This window comes from Dicentrarchus labrax, unplaced genomic scaffold, assembly GCF_905237075.1.
Source record: "Dicentrarchus labrax unplaced genomic scaffold, dlabrax2021, whole genome shotgun sequence".
NCBI lineage: Eukaryota > Metazoa > Chordata > Actinopteri > Moronidae > Dicentrarchus > Dicentrarchus labrax.
This window is the reverse complement of record NW_026136705.1, coordinates 22,094,316-22,112,763: the sequence shown is the minus strand read 5'-3', so window position 1 is coordinate 22,112,763 and position 18,448 is coordinate 22,094,316. Positions and strand designations below refer to the sequence as shown.

General features: G+C 40.0%; 1 protein-coding gene across 7 annotated transcripts in view; it reads right to left on the bottom strand.

Annotated features, from left to right (window-relative positions):
• Positions 1-1,809: 1,809 nt before the first annotated feature.
• The window catches only part of aff4 (AF4/FMR2 family, member 4), a 30,343-nt gene continuing 13,704 nt past the window's right edge, over positions 1,810-18,448 (bottom strand). For 4 of the 7 annotated variants that reach the window (XM_051399805.1, XM_051399806.1, XM_051399807.1 and 1 more), the window contains 19 exons: positions 14,666-15,454; positions 14,287-14,325; positions 14,084-14,170; positions 13,704-13,731; positions 13,516-13,579; positions 13,223-13,315; positions 12,425-12,569; positions 11,395-12,151; positions 11,100-11,251; positions 10,445-10,530; positions 9,795-10,029; positions 9,243-9,340; positions 8,701-8,764; positions 7,925-8,061; positions 7,594-7,665; positions 7,342-7,435; positions 7,130-7,173; positions 6,073-6,311; positions 1,810-5,911 (listed from right to left, as the gene is read on the bottom strand). In XM_051399805.1, coding sequence (XP_051255765.1) covers positions 5,784-5,911; positions 6,073-6,311; positions 7,130-7,173; positions 7,342-7,435; positions 7,594-7,665; positions 7,925-8,061; positions 8,701-8,764; positions 9,243-9,340; positions 9,795-10,029; positions 10,445-10,530; positions 11,100-11,251; positions 11,395-12,151; positions 12,425-12,569; positions 13,223-13,315; positions 13,516-13,579; positions 13,704-13,731; positions 14,084-14,170; positions 14,287-14,325; positions 14,666-15,454 — 3,351 coding nt within the window. In that variant the 3' untranslated portion in view covers positions 1,810-5,783. The remainder of the gene's footprint in view (positions 5,912-6,072; positions 6,312-7,129; positions 7,174-7,341; positions 7,436-7,593; positions 7,666-7,924; positions 8,062-8,700; positions 8,765-9,242; positions 9,341-9,794; positions 10,030-10,444; positions 10,531-11,099; positions 11,252-11,394; positions 12,152-12,424; positions 12,570-13,222; positions 13,316-13,515; positions 13,580-13,703; positions 13,732-14,083; positions 14,171-14,286; positions 14,326-14,665; positions 15,455-18,448) is intronic. The other 3 variants (XM_051399809.1, XM_051399808.1, XM_051399803.1) reach the window with 2 other exon arrangements.

The following is an 18,448-nucleotide window of genomic DNA, read 5'->3' as shown; positions in this document are numbered from 1 at the left end:
TCCCTGGAGAGAGAAGCGGATGAAAGGTAATAGAGGAGCGGGTAGACCAATCAGAGGCGGCGGGGGGCGGGCACTTTGGGGAAACACGACACCCTATTGGTCAGTCAGGGTTAATGGCGGAACAGTGAAAGCAGGAGTTTCTCTGTATTGTTTTGATGTTGCTCAGTTCACTGAAATGAGGCAGAGGCTAAAAACTAAACACTGAGATTTTGCTATGGAGTGTAAGTAAATAAAAAATAATAGTGTTTAAAGTATTATTATTACAGGTAAAAACTGTAAAGAGAAAAAAATAAATAAAAAATAAAATGTGAAAACACAGAAGTGGCCATGAAAAAGCATTACAGTCTACCTAAGAGTTAATGTTCTCGGGGCAGCACAATGTGGATTGAAAGGAGCTAATCATTTCTAAGAGGCTCTGCAATGCAAAGCTATATAAACTACTTTGAATACCTTTGTTTCATGCACAGAAAGATTAACTAGACAACATCTGTTTATTATTGAACTAGACAAACAACTGAGGGCTCCACTGTTTGGATGGTTGAGGATACAGTAGAAGAATATTCTTCTAAAGCACCATTGATACTTGTTTTCATCCAGCTGGCGTTATCTGTTACTCCATGAGTCATTAAAACATCATTCAGTGTCGGACAGATGGGAACAAGTGCTTTTATGTACATGCACATTTGTATTTTATATTATATTTAAGCCAAGGTTGCAATATGTTACAATTAAAGAAGCATTTTTAATATAAAAGATTCATGTAACTTGGATGTAGTTTTGTTTTTGACCACAGTCTCCAGATAGAGTTGAACTGTGTTGTACATATTTCTCTATCTTTAAACCATCAAGCTGATCTTAAAGCCACCTACTATATTGGTGAATGTTTGTTTCTTTTTTTGGGGGGGTTGTCATTATTTCAGTACAAGTGATTCTGTTGAAGTTATTGAACGATCAACAACCAAAACACAACATGGTGACTGTGATGACAATCCGGTGATGAGGCTTAAATTGATGGGATTACAGCAATGACAATAGCGACTCATGACCACTTGGTGGCAATTCATTCACTGAGAACTGAAGCACAGGTTGGGCTCGCTGTCAGCAGCTGCCTGTGTTGTACCAACTCCCTTCATGACACACTTTTGAGGGGGGAGTACAATACTTTTTACTCTATAACGTTTATTTAACAGCTGGTGTTACTAGCTCGAAGTTATCATAAAGTAAACCTATGATTAGTTTATAAAATACAATGCATTACAATAGGTTAATTTATCCAACAGTATGTAAAGTTAACTCCATTTCAACCAGCTGCAACAAAGTGCTGCTAACATATTAATGTATCGCAAACAATAATACAAATTCAATAATGCTTAGATAATAATATAACACACAGAAGGATGGAGGATTTTTAATAGAGACATGTTAGACTGTTACTTCATTTCCAGCTCCAGAAAAAAAAAATAAGCAGAACTACGGAGCACAAGGATGCACACGCACTGAATGCAAACATAACTTTCGTTTGCTTAAAAGGAAAGCTCCACAGGGCATATTTTAAGTTTATTGCTCAGTAAATCAAATAAGGCCTTTTCACATATTTACCTCTTTTAAGTTTTACTTTTTTATTTATTTTCCCACGTATAACCTCCTATATAGATTTGTCAACATGAAACATGAAATATCCATATTTAAACACGTTATCTGGCTTATTTTTTAGATTTTCACAATAAATTAGGACTAAATTAAGCCTTCTTCTGGTTCCTCTAAAACCAAATAATCTTGTGTTGTTAAAACAAAAGAAGTGACACTCCATTAAACATATCCATATATATTTTATTCTCAATACGGCAAAATACAAAGAATATTCAGGACAGACTCTCATTAGTCACAATTAATACTCACTTCACAAGAATGCTTTTAAATTACATAACCTAAGTTTGAAGATCAAACTCAATGAGTACCTTTAATCATATTGCATCCATCATATATAGTATCTCTATCATCAGTTCTCTTAAAACTAATCCAATTTAGACTATTGTACATAGTGTATGCTGCTGGCCTCACTTTAGAGACGACTTTTAGAAAAAAGGTGTTATACAACATACTGTATAAACTGCTACAACTGTTCTGACCTGTAGAGAAATACCTCTGTTTCAAAAGACATGTTGGACCAATTGTTCAAAAGGGACAAATAGTAAATACATCTCTCTCATGAGGACGAAAACAGACGCGGTTTTACATAACGGACTGTACACACCCATCCATCCATCCATCCATCCCATGAGATCAACAATATACATTTCATGAAAAGTACACGCCCTCCGTATCAAATACAGAGAAGACAAAATATTCGCACTTGGATTCTAGAGACATTAATGATTATGTGGCGACCGTGATACTGAGAGACGGTGAAGCAGAAGACAAAGAATACGAGCACAGTAAGAAAAGGACTGAGAAATAAATTTGATATACAGTGTTAAGAGACTGGGATGTCATCTGTAACAGCTTGGAAGAAGAAGGAGAAGAAAACACAAAAGCCCACAGAGAGAAAAAAAAATGTGCATAAAGTATCTCACAAATGTATTTACAGCATTTTTAAATTTCAATAAAAATGTCAACCTGTAGTAGAAATTCACCCTTAAAGAAATGTTATATTTACAATTTATACATTTGTATTTAAATAGAAACATGCAAGTGTTAACATCTTCCTACTGAATGTCAAAAAAAACAAAACTCATCTTACCCTGGATTCTTTCAAGTTAGAATTAATATTAATTACTACTTACAATGAAATCTCATCATGAACAACCCCGATACATTTACATCTTCCTATTTCATAAAATGGTACTCCTTAAAATGGCAAAATAGAAAAAAACATTAAGCAAAGGGGCAGAAAAATAAATAAGTGTGAGTAGCAAACTGTTAAAAATGATTCTAATGCTAAATTTTGTACATTTGACTACAAGATAGTGTAGGGAACACAAGGCGCGGACCTGTACTTACAAAGTGTACCAGTGTATGAAGACATTGACTGGGCTAGCAAAACCCACAGAGGAATTCCTATGAGAAAAGTGGCCTCCAGCTTTAAGTACAAAATGGCTCAAGCCATCTGTGTTTGGTTATAAAAACAGATCTATATACACATATATACTAAACCAGTACACAAAATTGCAAAAGCTAAAGGCATTGGACACTTGAGTTCAACAGGTTTCTCACTGAGGCGGGAAAAAAAAAGGAGTGGGGAAAAAAATCCCAAGCCTACAAATGAAATTTTTTTCCACAGAAACTGATCCTTTTTTTTTTTTTTTTTTTTGTAAAAATCCTGCATAGATTAAAAATAATACCTCCTCTGACTTTCTCTTGTTCAAGTGCAAGAGGAAATAACAGTATCCCTCCTACAATAAAGGCCAGGGAGCCAGTGAAGGAAAGAAAATACCAAAAAAAAACCAACAACAAAAAAGTTAAAACCTGGAACAAATAGTAATTATTTTGATCTGTTCTCTCTTGAGATGAAAAAAAAAAAAAAAAGGATGAGGTGTCAGAAAATACACCAAATGTATGTTTGAAAATAGAAGAAAAGTGCCATAAAGTTACAGACTATCACAGGTCTTAAACTCCCTGCCACTTCCCTCCTATCCAAACTCATCTGCCATTAACTAACATAAAACCAAGCAATACTATTTGGCCCAGGCTTTAATATTTCCAGCATGTTTTAGTAGGAAGTGGGCAAAAAAAAAAAAAGAAAAAGGACAGTCCTTCATGTCATTGAACATTACCAAACACCTGTCTAAAATCTTGGGTGTAATATTAACATCTTTACTCAAAGCCGCTACCATCCACATTCCCCCTTGATGACAACCAGTAATTTTATATAACCAACAGAAATGTTTGTATAGTTGGACAGCATCTTTATCCCAACCTGCTGTGCCACATTAACAAACACTGATGCATTCCTTTATCTACCGTCTTGTAATACAAGTATGATTAAGATTTTTAAAATTTAAATAGGAACAATTACATATACAAATACTTTGCATCTTATAACCCTTGTTCAACCCTGTTTTACAAGTATGCGTTTGAAAAGTTATACTTCTGCCTGGCCAGAAGATGAACAAAAAACCATAAACTGCTTGGTATATAAATAAAATCTATATTGGCCGTTATATTTTTGAAATATATAATCATAGATTTAAAACTCTTTGTTTTATAAATGCAACACTGCAAATCTGCATCACTGATGACTCTCTACAGAACATCTTTACTTCCCCCATAAATTTGCTTTTGATTTACCGAATTAGTGGTCACTCAGGCCCAGTTTTTATAAACTGTAACGTTAATAACTGCATTGACTATGTGGAAATGATTTCAATACTTAAGACACTCCCTGCTGTTCCTTAGAAAAATACACTCTGAGCAAACAAGGGGGAAAAAAAAAAAAAAAAGTGTAACACTGTTTGGAAATGACTCATCCTTGAGGAAATTTCTCAATGAACAATGTAGCTACAAGTTTAAAAATATTTTATAGGAAGAGATTTGTATTCTGGAGCTTCAGAGACAGCAAATCTCTTAGAGAGAACATTAAAATTATCAATTTTATTAAGGCCTTGAGTCTAAAAGCCCCTGCTAGCGGCCCCTAGAGGCCATGTCGCTCCTTACATCAAACCAGACCACAGTGGTTTTAACAAAACTGACGGAAATTCCATTTTTAGCAGGGATATAAGAAGTTCATGATTGTGGAAAATAAAAGTACACTGTTAAAAACTAATACACTGATTGATAAAGAGAACATTTATAAATATGTGTGTGTCAGAAGTATTAATCTGCTGTGCACAGTAGCCCTTCCTACAGTCCATAAAATCTTGTGGGCATGCTCCAAGATTAACCTTCAGTGCCGAGAGACTTTGAAGGACAGATAAATCAAGACGGTGTAAGGTATTTTAATTTGTGACCAACACCATCTTTTGCTCTAAAATACCAGATGCGTGGACAGGACTTTACTTAAAATTAAAAGATTTTGCAATTAAAAAAAAAACATAATCGTTGCCAGCTTCCATTAACTGCTAGATGTTGAAATGAGCAAAAAAAAAAAAAAAAAAGAGGTAAAATAAAAACAATGTATTCAGATATGATGGGTGGCTGTTTGTTTTCCTGTAGGTCACATACAAGGCACACAAATGATAAAGAGAAACCTTCATTTTAAAGCACCTTTGGTGTTTATGGGAGGTACTTTGGTGAAATAAAGTCAAATAAAAAGTTAAAAGCCAAAGTAGCCTAAAAACCAAACCCCATTTTTAAGCATATTCATAACAAATAATTCACCCAGCGCTTCCATGCCAAATAGATAAAAACATGGCCTTCGAAGATTTTGTAAGAATGCTGATATATGAAGCGTGGCGATAAGCTTTTTTTTGTTTTGTTCCTGTGCTGCAGTTTCGATGCTTCTCCCTGTGTGGTGCTGTCGACGGTGTGAGATGCTCTAAATTGCTCAGTGTTTTTGGCAAGCTGGTGTAGGAAATGGACACAGTGTTGAAGATATGTCTGAGAAGTTCATCACGTGTGTGTGTCTGTGTGTGTACATGGAGGACCAGAGGTGGACTGTGTGTGTGTGTGTGTGTGTGTGTGTGTGTGTGTGTATACAGTACATTATTGTATGCGTTTGTCTGTGAGGGCATGCTTGTGTGTCTTTGAGCACATGTTGCTGAACACCAGAGGCTGAGGTGTGTGTGTGTGTGTGTGTGTGTGTGTGTGTGTGTGTGTAGAAGCAGCGTGCAGGGAGCGAGTCCTCGCTAGGGAATGAGCTTTGCGTCCAGGCGCAGCCAGTGGAGGCCCTGCCGTGTGTAACGCACCAGTTCTGTCATGCTGCTGGTGTTGAAGATCAGAGGACCCATCACCTTGTCCAACTCTAAGAAGAATTCTGGGAAAATAAAACACACATCATTAGCTTAAAAGAAACTTATTACCTTTTTATGTATGTGTCATACCTAGCTTAAGCTATATCTACAAAGGCTAAAATCATAAAATGTTTGAGCGACTACCTAACTATCTAAGTAGCAATATTGAAAAATAAAGTAACACCTATTTTCTGAAGTAGTTTACCCTTCTGCTCCTTGGATAGCTGCTCAGCCTGGTCCCAGACCTCAGTGGCGTACAGGAAGTTGGAGGTGACCTGGACGTAGCTGGCAGCCATCTGGTGGATACGCTGAGGGATGGTCACGGACGAGCTGGCGCTGCTGCTGCTGCTGACGGACGAGTAGCCACCGGCCGTGCCTGGCGACAGTTTGGGAGACACTGGAGACGGCATGCCCGCTGCCTTGCTGCGTTAGGAAACAGAAACAAGCAGACAGTAATGAGAGTGCAGTCAGGGCTAAATCGTATTTTCATTGTCATCGTGATGTTAACGTGCAATGAACAGATAGCAAAAGAAACTCGTTTTATTTAGGGATGTGTACTGAAACCAGGTATTAAACGGGCAGCGGGGCTAAAACCCGTAGTCAGACGACAGCAGATCAGAGGCCGCAGTGCAGACAGTTAAGTTACTGTAAGCGTATGCAATAAAACCTTGTGATAGTGATATAAAGTGATATTTTAAGCACAGTCTCTCATCCACATGTGCTATTTTTTAATGTTGCACAAGCACAGCGCACTAGCCCAGGAAATAACGCCATTAACTATCTCAAACTGTATCGGAAGTGTTTGGCTAACACGCAGCGTCAATATCTGTTTATTTATCGCAAGTCATATCATCATTGCAATATTGAACAATGTTTGATATGATTTTCCTTGTATTGCACAGGCCTATTTTAAGTCAAATAAAACTCTTGTGACCACATGACAGTTAAGAAAAATAGGTTATCAGTATTATATAACGTCATTGTTGCCCTGTATGACTCAGTGGCTTCAAACGATTCTTCAGAACAAGACATAAAAATATCTGCACAGGCTCTGAAGAAAAAAAAAAAAAAAAAAAAAATAATTTCAATTGTTTTCTTGACTTTCTGGGAAAATCTTAAACTTTTAACCTTTAAACTAATTAGTCACACTCTTTCTCAACATTCAGTACTTATATAGGAAACACATGTCTTCCTTTACAATTACTTTTAGTCTCCAAACAGCAAAAGAGGACATGACTTACTTTCCCATTCCAGGAGAGGGAGCCTGGGTGTTACTCAGAGAATTCTGTCAAACAAGAACGAGGGAAGAACATTATGTACACAGACAGGAAGCAGGTTACACATTCACAGAAAAAAAACATACATACATGGAATTTGTATTGTGTTCCTTCTGGTTTCGAAGGGTTGCCAAGCAAAACTAGATTTCAGCTTCTAAGAAAAAACAAAAAGTTACCTTTAAGTGTTCGGTGAGTGTTTTAGAGTATTTTAGTGCACTGTCTTTCCTCAGCTTGAATAACCGCAGGTAGAGGAGGGACTGGCATCGTAGGCTGAAAAGAAGAATTTGTTAATATTGATGTAAAACTAGGAAAGAAGACAGCAATGACCAGAGATATGTGTAATTACACAAGTCTCCTTAATCAAATATCCAGGATTTTGAGAATTTTGAGTTGTACAGGATCACCAGATGTCAGTGAAGAGTACTCACCAAAGCACAGCTAGCCTCTTGTCTGCCGAAGTAGCATCTGGGGCCATGTAGCTTTTTAACTTCATAGTGTATCTGAACGTACACACAGAACAAATATTTAGTTTCTGAGAGAACCAACTGTTAAAAGTCATTATAGAAACAGTTCATTTGGAGATTTGGGCTTGTTGTGCTAGTAGCCTTGAGCTGCTAGCCTCAATTAATTAATCCCACGCCTTAAGTAGCATACAGACAACAACAACAACAACAACCTTTGATGTGTAAAATCGATGGAGTTGCCGTTTAAATTCAAATTCTATGAGAGTGAGGAAAGCATTTAGGTTTGTGTCCTTACTTGATAAGCTCCACTGTTTCAGCATACATGGGGAAGGGAGACTTGGCCTCTTGGGCGCTCTTCTCCAGGGCATTACCACATTCAATGAAAGACACCACGGCGTCCAGGTAGTAAACGGCCTTCTCAAAACGGTCCAACTGTAGGAGGAGGAACAAAGCGTAAATAAAATCACCAACAGCGATGCATCCTGGGTTAGAGAGCATGTACCAATACAATAGTGTATTTCCTTCTCAAGCTGACACAGCAGTAGAGGACAAAATGCTTTTCACATGATGTTTAATTTGATATTTGCAGCAGAGTCAGGTGTCCCATAAGCCCCAGGTAAGTAACTGATAGACCTGCAGTTAAATAATGCCACCTGTTCAACTTTCAGCAAACTGGTAACAAAAGCATCTATGTTTTGTTTTTTGGACGTCATGCTTAAAAACTGAGACACCAGAGAGAGAGAGAGAGAGAGAGAGAGAGAGAGAGAGAGAGAGAGAGAGAGAGAGAGAGAGAGAGAGAGAGAGAGAGAGAGAGAGAGAGAGAGAGGCTTTGAAAATTTCCCAGTCAATGCAATAAATACCAATCACATTATAAATATAGGAAATATGTTGAAAAATACACTGTGTTCCAGTATTCAGCATTAAGCTCTCTGCAAAATCCTACCCCAGGATGTTGTTTTACATTAAGGTCTAGACCTTGTTGTTTAACAATCCTCTCACTGCTTTGCATGCAGCAACCGACACTGAGTTCTCAATTTCATATGTAAATAGTCATTAGGCTCTCGTTCTTACCAGTGCATCTGCATTGTGTTTAAGCTTCTTGGCCTCTTGTAAGTAGTGATCTGCTGAATGGACCCTGAAACAAAATTGTAAACAGGTCAAACAAATTAAATTTTTTTCTGTGGGATGTTTAAGATGTTTCTGTTTTAAATAAAAATAATAGAAAATTAAGCCCAAACATTTAACAGAAACATTTATACAACACTGTCATGGCTCAGTTTCTATACATTTTCTCTAAGCACAGAACCTGGAAATAACACATAAAAACAATATACTTATTCTTCCATTAAATCAAACCCTGAAACAAAAGCCAGACAAATAAGAAGCAAGACTGTGTTGTTTCTTCGCCTCTGTATGAAAAAGGACAGAGACTCCCAACAGAGAGCCTTTTAAAATGGAAATTTACGTCACCTCTCCAGCATGCAGGCACATCTATTCATGACCTCCCCAACCTCCTACAGCTTTATGCATCAAAGGCAACCGTAGATCCCCACAGCAGTTCTTTCTGCATATCCTGCTGAGGGGTTATCCACAGTGGAAAGAGCTCCTCTTACCTGTCCTCAAACACAAGCTTGGATCTCTGAGACTTGGAGCCGTCCGTGGAGAGCGGCGGCACAACCAGCTGGTTATCACAGCCTTTTGAGGATTTCTCCTGCAGAGACAGCAAGCGAGAGGGAATAAAGTTTCAGGGGGGAAAAAAAAGGGGGCCCTGGTGTTTGAAGTGGAGGATAAAATGAAAGAAAAGGGTGGGATTGAGGGAGTGGAGGAGCTCTATGGATACTGGGCATATACAATATATAGACCCAAATAAATACACAACTCATTAGTGACTCAAAGCATATTGAAAAATATGCAAAACCTACATGAAGTACACACTGATATTAAAACCCATCTGGCTATGTTCTCCACCCCTGCCCTTCTTCCCACAGCAACAACTTTTTTTTTTTCCTTCATGCTTCCTTCGTTATTTAAATTCCCCGGGGGGGAAACACTGCACAGTTGGCAAACATGATGAAAGATTGCACGCACACTTCCCAGTATCCACAATGCCTGCCAGGTATTCACACAGGCGGCAAATGCCCGCCGATAAGGTTACTCGCACCCACCTTGCCATCGCGTGTGCTGCGTCCCTTGTCCTCTCCTTTTCTGTGTTTGGAGGTGGAGTTGCCCTTGGTGCTGTGACTTCCCTCCTTTCCACTTCCTGTCCCGCTGGACAGAGAGGTGGAGGACTGGCTGACTGTCCTCTTCCGACTCAGATGCTCTGCCTTGGGTGTCCGCTGAAGACCTGACATGGAGGGAGAGGGGACTGGCTCCTCTTTCTTCTCCAAAGACCTCTTTGACCTGGTGGGACATTGATTGTTATTGTAATACGTATCTTTTTATTATTTCAACTGCCCAGTTTTGTGGCATTAGTGTACTCCACAAAATATTAACCCTCAAAGATTAAACATTCCAGGTAATTCAGCAATAAGAACATGTTATTAGAATAAAAGGTTAACAGGTGCATCTCAAAGTAATGCAATGTAATAAATAAGCCATGTCACTGAGCTTTTACACTTCAATTTTATGTTGCGCGTTAAAGAGTTTATATGGTTTATATCGTTAATTGTAAGAACAGATAATAAGACATCTGGCAAGCTTAATTTTGCCTGTGACAAAATGAAATACTACTTTCAGACCAAGTGTGCCAAGTGATCCTGGTGTGCAGAGGGCTTACTGTGAATGATAATCAGGAAGGAAAAGAAAGAATACACACTCTTTACTGCTGTTTTTATGATGAGATAGGGACTTCTCCTCCAGCTTGCATCGCTTGCTCTCTGGCTTGGTGCCTTCTTCGTCGTTCTAAAAGACAAAAAGATCGCAGGAAATTAAAAGCAAAGACACATTACAGGATTTATTGGTGTGTGCATGCCTCTGTAGAAGGTGATCTGAAGAAATTTGCAACCAGGCACAGCACAAACCTTCTGCCAATTTCGCTACTCACTATTACACCTTAGGATATCGCTTAGATGGTAAAATCCTGGCTGAAAGTTTCACAGCTATGATTTTTTTTAAAAATGCACCTAATGGAAGAAATTCCAGATCTGGATCTCCACCAAAAACTGGATTAGTCGTTTCTTGGCTCAAAGGCATTTTCTTGTTTTAATGGAAATCTGGTTATTTTAAGAGATACAATATTCTGTTGGAAGGCTTACTAAAATAGAATAATTATGACTTCCCAGATGACAGTGATAACAAAAAAGCTCCGAATAGATAGTCATTTTGAATGCAAGATCATACTGAAAACATAACCCTTTAAAAAATATATTTTGTGTGCGTGTGTGTGGAGATTAACAATAATAACATTTAACAAGACTAGAATCAAAACAACAGAGAACACAGACAGACATTTGCTCTATCAAGTCCCATACCTTGTGTTTCCTCTTGGCCTTACTAGAGCTCTTCTCAGAGCTCTGTTTGCTGAAGTCTTTGCTGTCCCTGTCTAGAGAGTCATCTCTCTCCACTTTTATCTCTGCAGGCTCTTTGTAGGGCCGCCCTGGGATTCTAGACAGCAAGCTGAGATCTAGAGGAAATGGAAAGGGAAGGGTTTCATTTGGTCCAAAGTGAAGAAAAAGCTTCAGGAGTGTGTAGTCCAGCTCAACACGTGTAAAACAAGCGCACAGAATAAAGTGTGAATTTGTAGCTTTATGAGCCGTTTGGACGTACCTATCTTCACTAGTAAAACCTGCTGCTGAGTCGGTCTCGCAGGGTAGCGCTCCTCAGGATCGCTGAGCGGAGACAACAGCTCTTTCTCTTCCATTGGAGAGAACACACACACAGGGGTCCTGATACTCTCTGTGTACTTGGGTGTCTGCGACGAGGATGGGATGCTGTCATTCCCCTCAGAGTCCGACGACGAAGAGTCCGTGTCAACAAACTCGCGAGACTTCTGCTGGGAAGTCTTGGTGGCTACCTTGGCCTTGCGTTTATCTGCAGTGGTGGTGACGGCAGCCGCAGTGGGCCTCGGAGAGGATTTAGGCTCTTTTTTGATGCTTGGTTTACGGGAACCTTTAGTAGCAGCTTTGGGCCGGTGAGGAGGTATCTCTGGAGCTGGTTCACTCTCCACTCTCAGACCTCCTTTGGGTTCCTCCACCACTGGGGGCTTCTCAGACTTCTTAGGTTGTTTTTTACCCACACTCCTTCTGGCATTAGTGCCACCCTCGCTCTGGGCGGGGGATTTTTGCCGGCCACGGCCACCCTCTGCACCCTTTTGCGCTGCCCGTAGGTCCCTGCTTGGGGTAGGTGCTGTAGAGTCTTTTGACCCCCCGCCTTGGCTGCCATAGCCACGGCCGGAGCCGTTATCTCTGCCCTCTTTCTTGCACTTTGTTGGAACATTATTGTCCACTGGGGAAGCTGGTGAGAACTGCTTGGCCTTCTTGAACCAGTTGTCCAGCTGCCACTTGTTGGCCATGGGTTGTTCAGGCTGAAGGGGAGCAGGAGAACACGCAGATGTGAGAAATTATCTTGAAAAAAGATTATTATCTATGAAACCTAGTCAAATATTTGTATTAATGAAGAACAAAAAAAACAATTTGGCTAGAAGGAACAACAATCAATGTCTGGTAATTAATAACCCAAAATAAGGATGGACAGAGCAACAAACAGTTAGCGCAAATGAAAATAATAGTTGATAAATTAACAAATAATCACTAAACTACTACTACAGAATTGTACAAAGTTATTTTAAAATGATTACTTCAGGAGAGGCGGGCCGTGGGTGCTCATTAGCTTCACTGTCTGTTGTGCTGCTTTCGCTCTCGCTGTCAGAGCCTGAGCTGCTCTCAGAGCCACTGTGGCTGCTTGAGTCATCTCTCGATTGCTCTGCTCCTTCACTGTTATTGCTGTTGTTACAGGAGACAGTCAAACAGCGTTATAAAAAGGGGGGGGGAATAATACATTTTCAGTCATGTTTCATATATTGAAGCATACATACATATTCTTGTCTACAATTTCAAGTACACATTCGTAACCACTACATACACCTCATATTTTTCCAAATGGATCCAAGCTGGATTTGTAATTTGCACATTTTTCAGTTGTGTTTTCCAGAATTGGGAATTTGCCTTGGTCAACTCCTACTGTCGGCTTTAGGAGAGGTATGGACCAAACATGTTCAATGGTTGATGCACACCAAACATAAGCTGATTAATTATTTGAAATGCAATCAATGACCAGAAAAATAATGCAATCCAGTTGTCCCATGAAAGCATTATCTTTTAATTCTAAATTTCACTTCAGACTATGGCACTGAGGTGATGATTACATTTTAATTTAGTTGTTTGTCTCATATTGTCCGTGACAGAACATATTATAAAATCCAAAAGGACACAAATAAGAAGACGAAAGATACCAACTTCCGGACCATCTCTTTCAAGATAAGGAACATAATATAACGAAGGCCTTTGAATATATAATACAAGCCAAAGTCAAGCTGGAGTCAACATCTGAATTCAAATTTCACAAAAAGGTACATTCACTATTCTTTGTACTTTACCTTGCTGATGTGTTCCTTGAGGCATTCTTGGCAGAGTCCTGTTCTCCATCACTGTCCTCACTGCTGCTTAGCTTCAGGTCTTCTTCCAGCCTACTGAGGTACAGGAATGAAACTAAATTCAATCTTTTGTTTTTGGGACTGCAGGCTCTACATAACTGAGGGCATCTATGCATGTCTGGTTACTTAAGGTTTCTAAACTCATCATAAATATTTGTTTTAGAATTGTGCTCTCTCAATCAATACTGGGAAAACTACAAACATGGGCTTAAGACGAGAAAGGATGAAGCACTTACGTTGGCTGATCATCGCAAGCTTTGGGCTGGTGGCTGCTGGAGCTCTTGGAAGAACTGCCTCGCTCTAAAAACCCACAAACAAGACTCATGAGCAATAAGTATATGTAATCATACATGTGAGAAATATATACATACATAATTCTTTTGTAATCATACTGTGTGTCAGGTTTGAAATGTGTGATACTCACTGTGTCCACTTGGAAAAGGGTGAGGATCCTGTGGTAAAAAGAAAGAGAATTATTTTCATGAATCCATTTTGTGCGTTTTTCATCCCTGTCATATGTGTCGTGAATGAATCACTTAAAAAGGATTTTTCATCATTCCGTTTCTGGTTATTTATATCGACATGCGAGCACCAAGTACTAACTATTTATCAATAGTAAGTTGCATCACTTTACAGTTCCAATCAGCCATTGACCAAACAACATGTATCTGGATGGGTAACAGACACAGTGTTATTGAAGGTCTGCCCCATACAAAAGTAATAAGGAAATAATTAGGCCTTATTAATTCATCATGAAAATCATGTGAATCAAACTGTAAATGCAGGGACTGGTGCAATGCTGACCTTGGTGGGGAATGGAAACTTGGAGGGCTCAGTTTTGCAGGGGGTGTGGATGGCTGTCAGCGGAGAGGGCCACGACTGAGTCATTTCCTGAAAGAAAGTAAGAAAAAAAAAAAAACACGCAGGGAGTCAGTAGGCTTTTTCCCTGAACACTGAGTTTAGCCCTGAGAGAGGGAGTTTGCAGCAAAATATAATAATATAGATACCTTCAGAATCTCATCGACACAGTTGGCGTCACCGGATCCCTAAAGACAGAAACATCAAGTTTAACATGTTCATAAAAAACATGATGCAACAGGTGAGCGTCTTTTCAATAGCGTGAGTCACTGTAAATGCATTTTATGAGACCTAGGAGACCAAGTGTAACATGCTGTGAGGTAATTTATTCCAGTTATTATATCATTATAAATATATGGTCCAGACATAAAACACAGCTCTGCCATTCTATATATTCTACATGCAGTACCCACTACCATAGAATATCTTAAGTGACATATAAATACGCAGGATGCCCTTTATATGAGTAGTGTACTTAAGCTGCAGTTCAGAATAAATTAAAACTAGAAAGATGTAGACAAGCCTCACCTCTACAGGCTGTGAGGGGATCTTGAGTTTAGAAAGTGAGGCCTTGCTATTGGACTTCATCTCTCCCATGGTGCTGCTGTGCGACTGTCCACTGTAGCTTTCTGCTTGTGAGCTCTTGGGTTCTGCCGTTTCCTGGCCGTCCATAGGCCGCACATACGCTGTGGGCTTCTGCTGCATGGAGCCGGGTTTGGACATGAGAGATGGGGGAAAGGCCTGACTCGAGTGCTGTCCGGTGGGGAAGGAGGTGTGAACCCGCGAGGGTGAGTCCCAGTTTGCCTCTCTGTCTCTTGGGGACTTGGAGCGGTAACGCTCCTTGCTGTGATGCTGTTCAGCAGACAAGGAGCTCCGCAAGTGGCTGTTGCTGCTGGAGGAACTCAGAGAGCCCTTGGCCGGACTCGATGTGTGTGACTTTGAGTGCTCTCCACTGTGTTTACTTGACTTCTTTTCCCGCACCTCCCCTCCGTGTCTTTGGCTACTGCTGCTGCTGCCGCTACTGCCTCCGTTGCCCCTCTGGCTGCCTAGTCCTGAGCGTTTCTGGGACTGGGATGAAGATCCACCTGCTGCGGGGCCGACAGGAGTCCACTTACTGCTCTGGCTGCTGCCACCGCTACCGACGCCACGCTGGTCCCCGCCAAACAAAGGTGGGCCCGATTTATCCTCAGAGGAAGATGAGCTGTTAGAAGGTTTTCCGCCAAGCTTTGGAAGTGTGTCACCGATCGGCTCTTTCATCTCGTCGTAATTGCCCAGCATGCTCTGAATACGGCTGGACAGTTTATCTTCCTTGCTGGACTGAAGAGAGAAGCAGCGAATGGGGGAGAAAGAGGTGGGGGGGAAGACAGTGTGACGATGAAGGGAGAAAAAAAAAAGACAGCCATAGAGAAAGAAGAGACGGAAGAAAATACAAGAGAGATAAATGAAGAGGGAAAGTAGAGAGGAGGGAAGAGGGGGCAGAGAAAACAGTCATTATGGGCACAAGTTCAACACTTGGGTTAATTGCTTCCCATCAAAAACACTGAAAATGGAGAGAAAATGTATCACTCCTTCACTTACATTTCTAATAATTTACTGAACATTGAGAAAATATTCGATTGAACATATAGAGGGGCGTAATCAGCCAATCACACAGTTGGATTGTTCGAACTCGGAGCCCAGATCAGTCCACACCAATCTATGAACACAGATAAGAGCCTACCAGTAGTTACAACACAGAGGTTAATCAATCACTTTGAGGCCACGGATCCCAGCAGACATGCTTGCAATCAGCCCGTGACAGAAGACTATACGGAATATCCAGTTTCACATGCAGCCTCAGACCTCTAATTTTTCTTGACAGATTCACACGGAGGGTGAGGAAACACAAGCCGTTATCTGTAGCAGGAAATGTAACTAGCTTGGTCATAACATGCACTCCCCTACCTCCTGCTAGCACGGCCAAGCGCACACGTGTGTAGCTGGTGAAGTGTAGCGTCGCCTGTGTTTCTTATGGGGGGTTGGTTTCACTTTGTAATACAAGCATAAATGACGTGCTTTATTATGATTGCATTGGATCTTCAGTGGAACAGAAATACCCTCTACTTTTTTGTTAGTACTTCAAAAAAGGCTGATATAATGTCTTATCACACTTATTGATACTGGCACAGATGTTGGCTGATAATGCTTAAAAAACAATGATGGATAAAAAAAAAAGGAGCTTGAGGTAAATTACAAACAGCTGAATCATGACAGTTTGTCTCATTGTTCTCAAACTCATTGATTGCTGGCTTTTTTTATTTGCAGTTGTACTGTAAACATCATATTATAGTAATAATTATAGTAATATAATACATATATTGTGCTGTATGTAGTGTATGGCACATCTGTAAAAAGGATTATCTCTCAGATTATATCTTTCTCAAAACTTTTTGAACAGGCCTTCAATAAAACCCAAGAACCTGCTTAAGAACTCAGGAACTTTACCTCCACGCTGACCGGAGGGACCTTGTTTAAGTTTTGTTTCCTGTCCCACAAAAAGTCCCCTGTCCTTTCCAACATCACTTCAAACATCGCATTTTCACAACAGTAAATTACAAGGAACAAAACACTGATTGCCATCTCTTCCAAATTACATCCGCTAACCTTTTTCGCATGCAAAAAAATACAAGCTGAGATATCATTTAATCTGAAACCGGTCTAATTTACCTCAGCTTTGTGGTTCTTAAAATGCAAACATGAATGTGCTTGATGGAATTTCTTGAGTTATGCCCTTTGCTTAGTTTCTGGGGCTAGTTAGATCTTGGCACAGTTTGATTACAAATGCTTGCTTAATAATCACATTCAAGGAACCCATGGTATAGAATAATATGTTTTTATATACTGTGTGTATGTACTGTATCACCAAATATATCAATATCAGGGGGTACTCTTGCATTACCCCCAGAAAACCAATATTTCGGGGCTATAATTTTCAAGAGATCATTTTGTGCTATTCATTGTGTGCAGCTGAATTACAAGTGCGTGAACCCTGCACCATAAAAATGTTACTGCTTTGCTGGTCTACATCTGGGAGGCCACAGCTGCAGCTGCGTGCACACATGGCCTTTAATGCAGAGCACAGTAAACTTCCACTTACTGGAGCATGACAGAGGGGGGTGGGGGGGGAGAAAAGTCCAACTGAAGCTTACGTAAGACTTAGACAAGCAGGAGACGAGAGATACAAAGCAAAGAAAAGCCTGTGACTTAAACAGTTGGCTTTTTCCACATTTCTTTGTACTATTGCACAGCATGTCACCCCATGTTACTTAAAAATTGTTCTGAAGACAGAAGAACAAATGTGCACAATCAAATTGTTTTCTGCAAATGCCGCTTTCCTGGGCAAAGATCAAGGACTTTTCCTTCTTCAAAGTCAGCTTTCACTTTGTTGTGGTCCAAAACACACACACAGGCCTGCACTCATCGCTCACCTCTGGTACCCTTTTTTTATTCCCAACCTGTCAGGACACATTCCTAGCTGCCTCTTTGATGGCTAGCTCTAGCTAAGGAGAGGAGCCACTTACCTCTGCTCAAATCTGGTTAGTGGCAAAGATTAGACCAATACAGAGAACTCAAATCCTCTTTACAATTACACTGACCGGGCGGGAGCTGGCTGGCCTATATCTGTGTGTGTCTGTGTGCAGGAGGAGGAAGACATGGAAGGGGGGGGGCTGGTGTGTTCTTATGTTTACCTTCTTCAGTTGCTCTATAAAAACAGCTAACTGAAGACAGGTGTTGTCAATTCAGCTGACTCTTTTTTAGCAGAGATCTGACAACTAGCTATTGAATTTAGGTCAGAAATGTTTGGAAAATGATCTAATATTGTTTTTTAAAAAACCTATCATTTACATAACCACATACTGTTATGGAAACAGATCAGCCAATTACATCTTCAAATGTCCCTGAGATCATAAAAGGACCGCCATTGTCAGTGGAGCCTGTTCAGACATGTCGCATAAATCCAGTTCCCGCATGGGTATTAAAGAATATCTTGAGTATGCCCTATTTAGCTTTCATCTCACAAACTGTAAACAAAACCAAGACTGCAGGATCCTGAAGGTCATTGTAAAAACGAAAAAGACAAACACACGATTTCTTCTTTTTCTCATTAATAAGGCATCAACAAAATGTACTCTCAAGCCTAAATCAAATGTAGGATTTTCTTGAGAACAACTTCAGAAAAATGAATCGACTTAAGGCTAACAAGGTTCTTTCTGACTGAGGCAATGTATGAATAATGTCAAACAAATTCCACCTTCTGCTATAGGAGCCTGA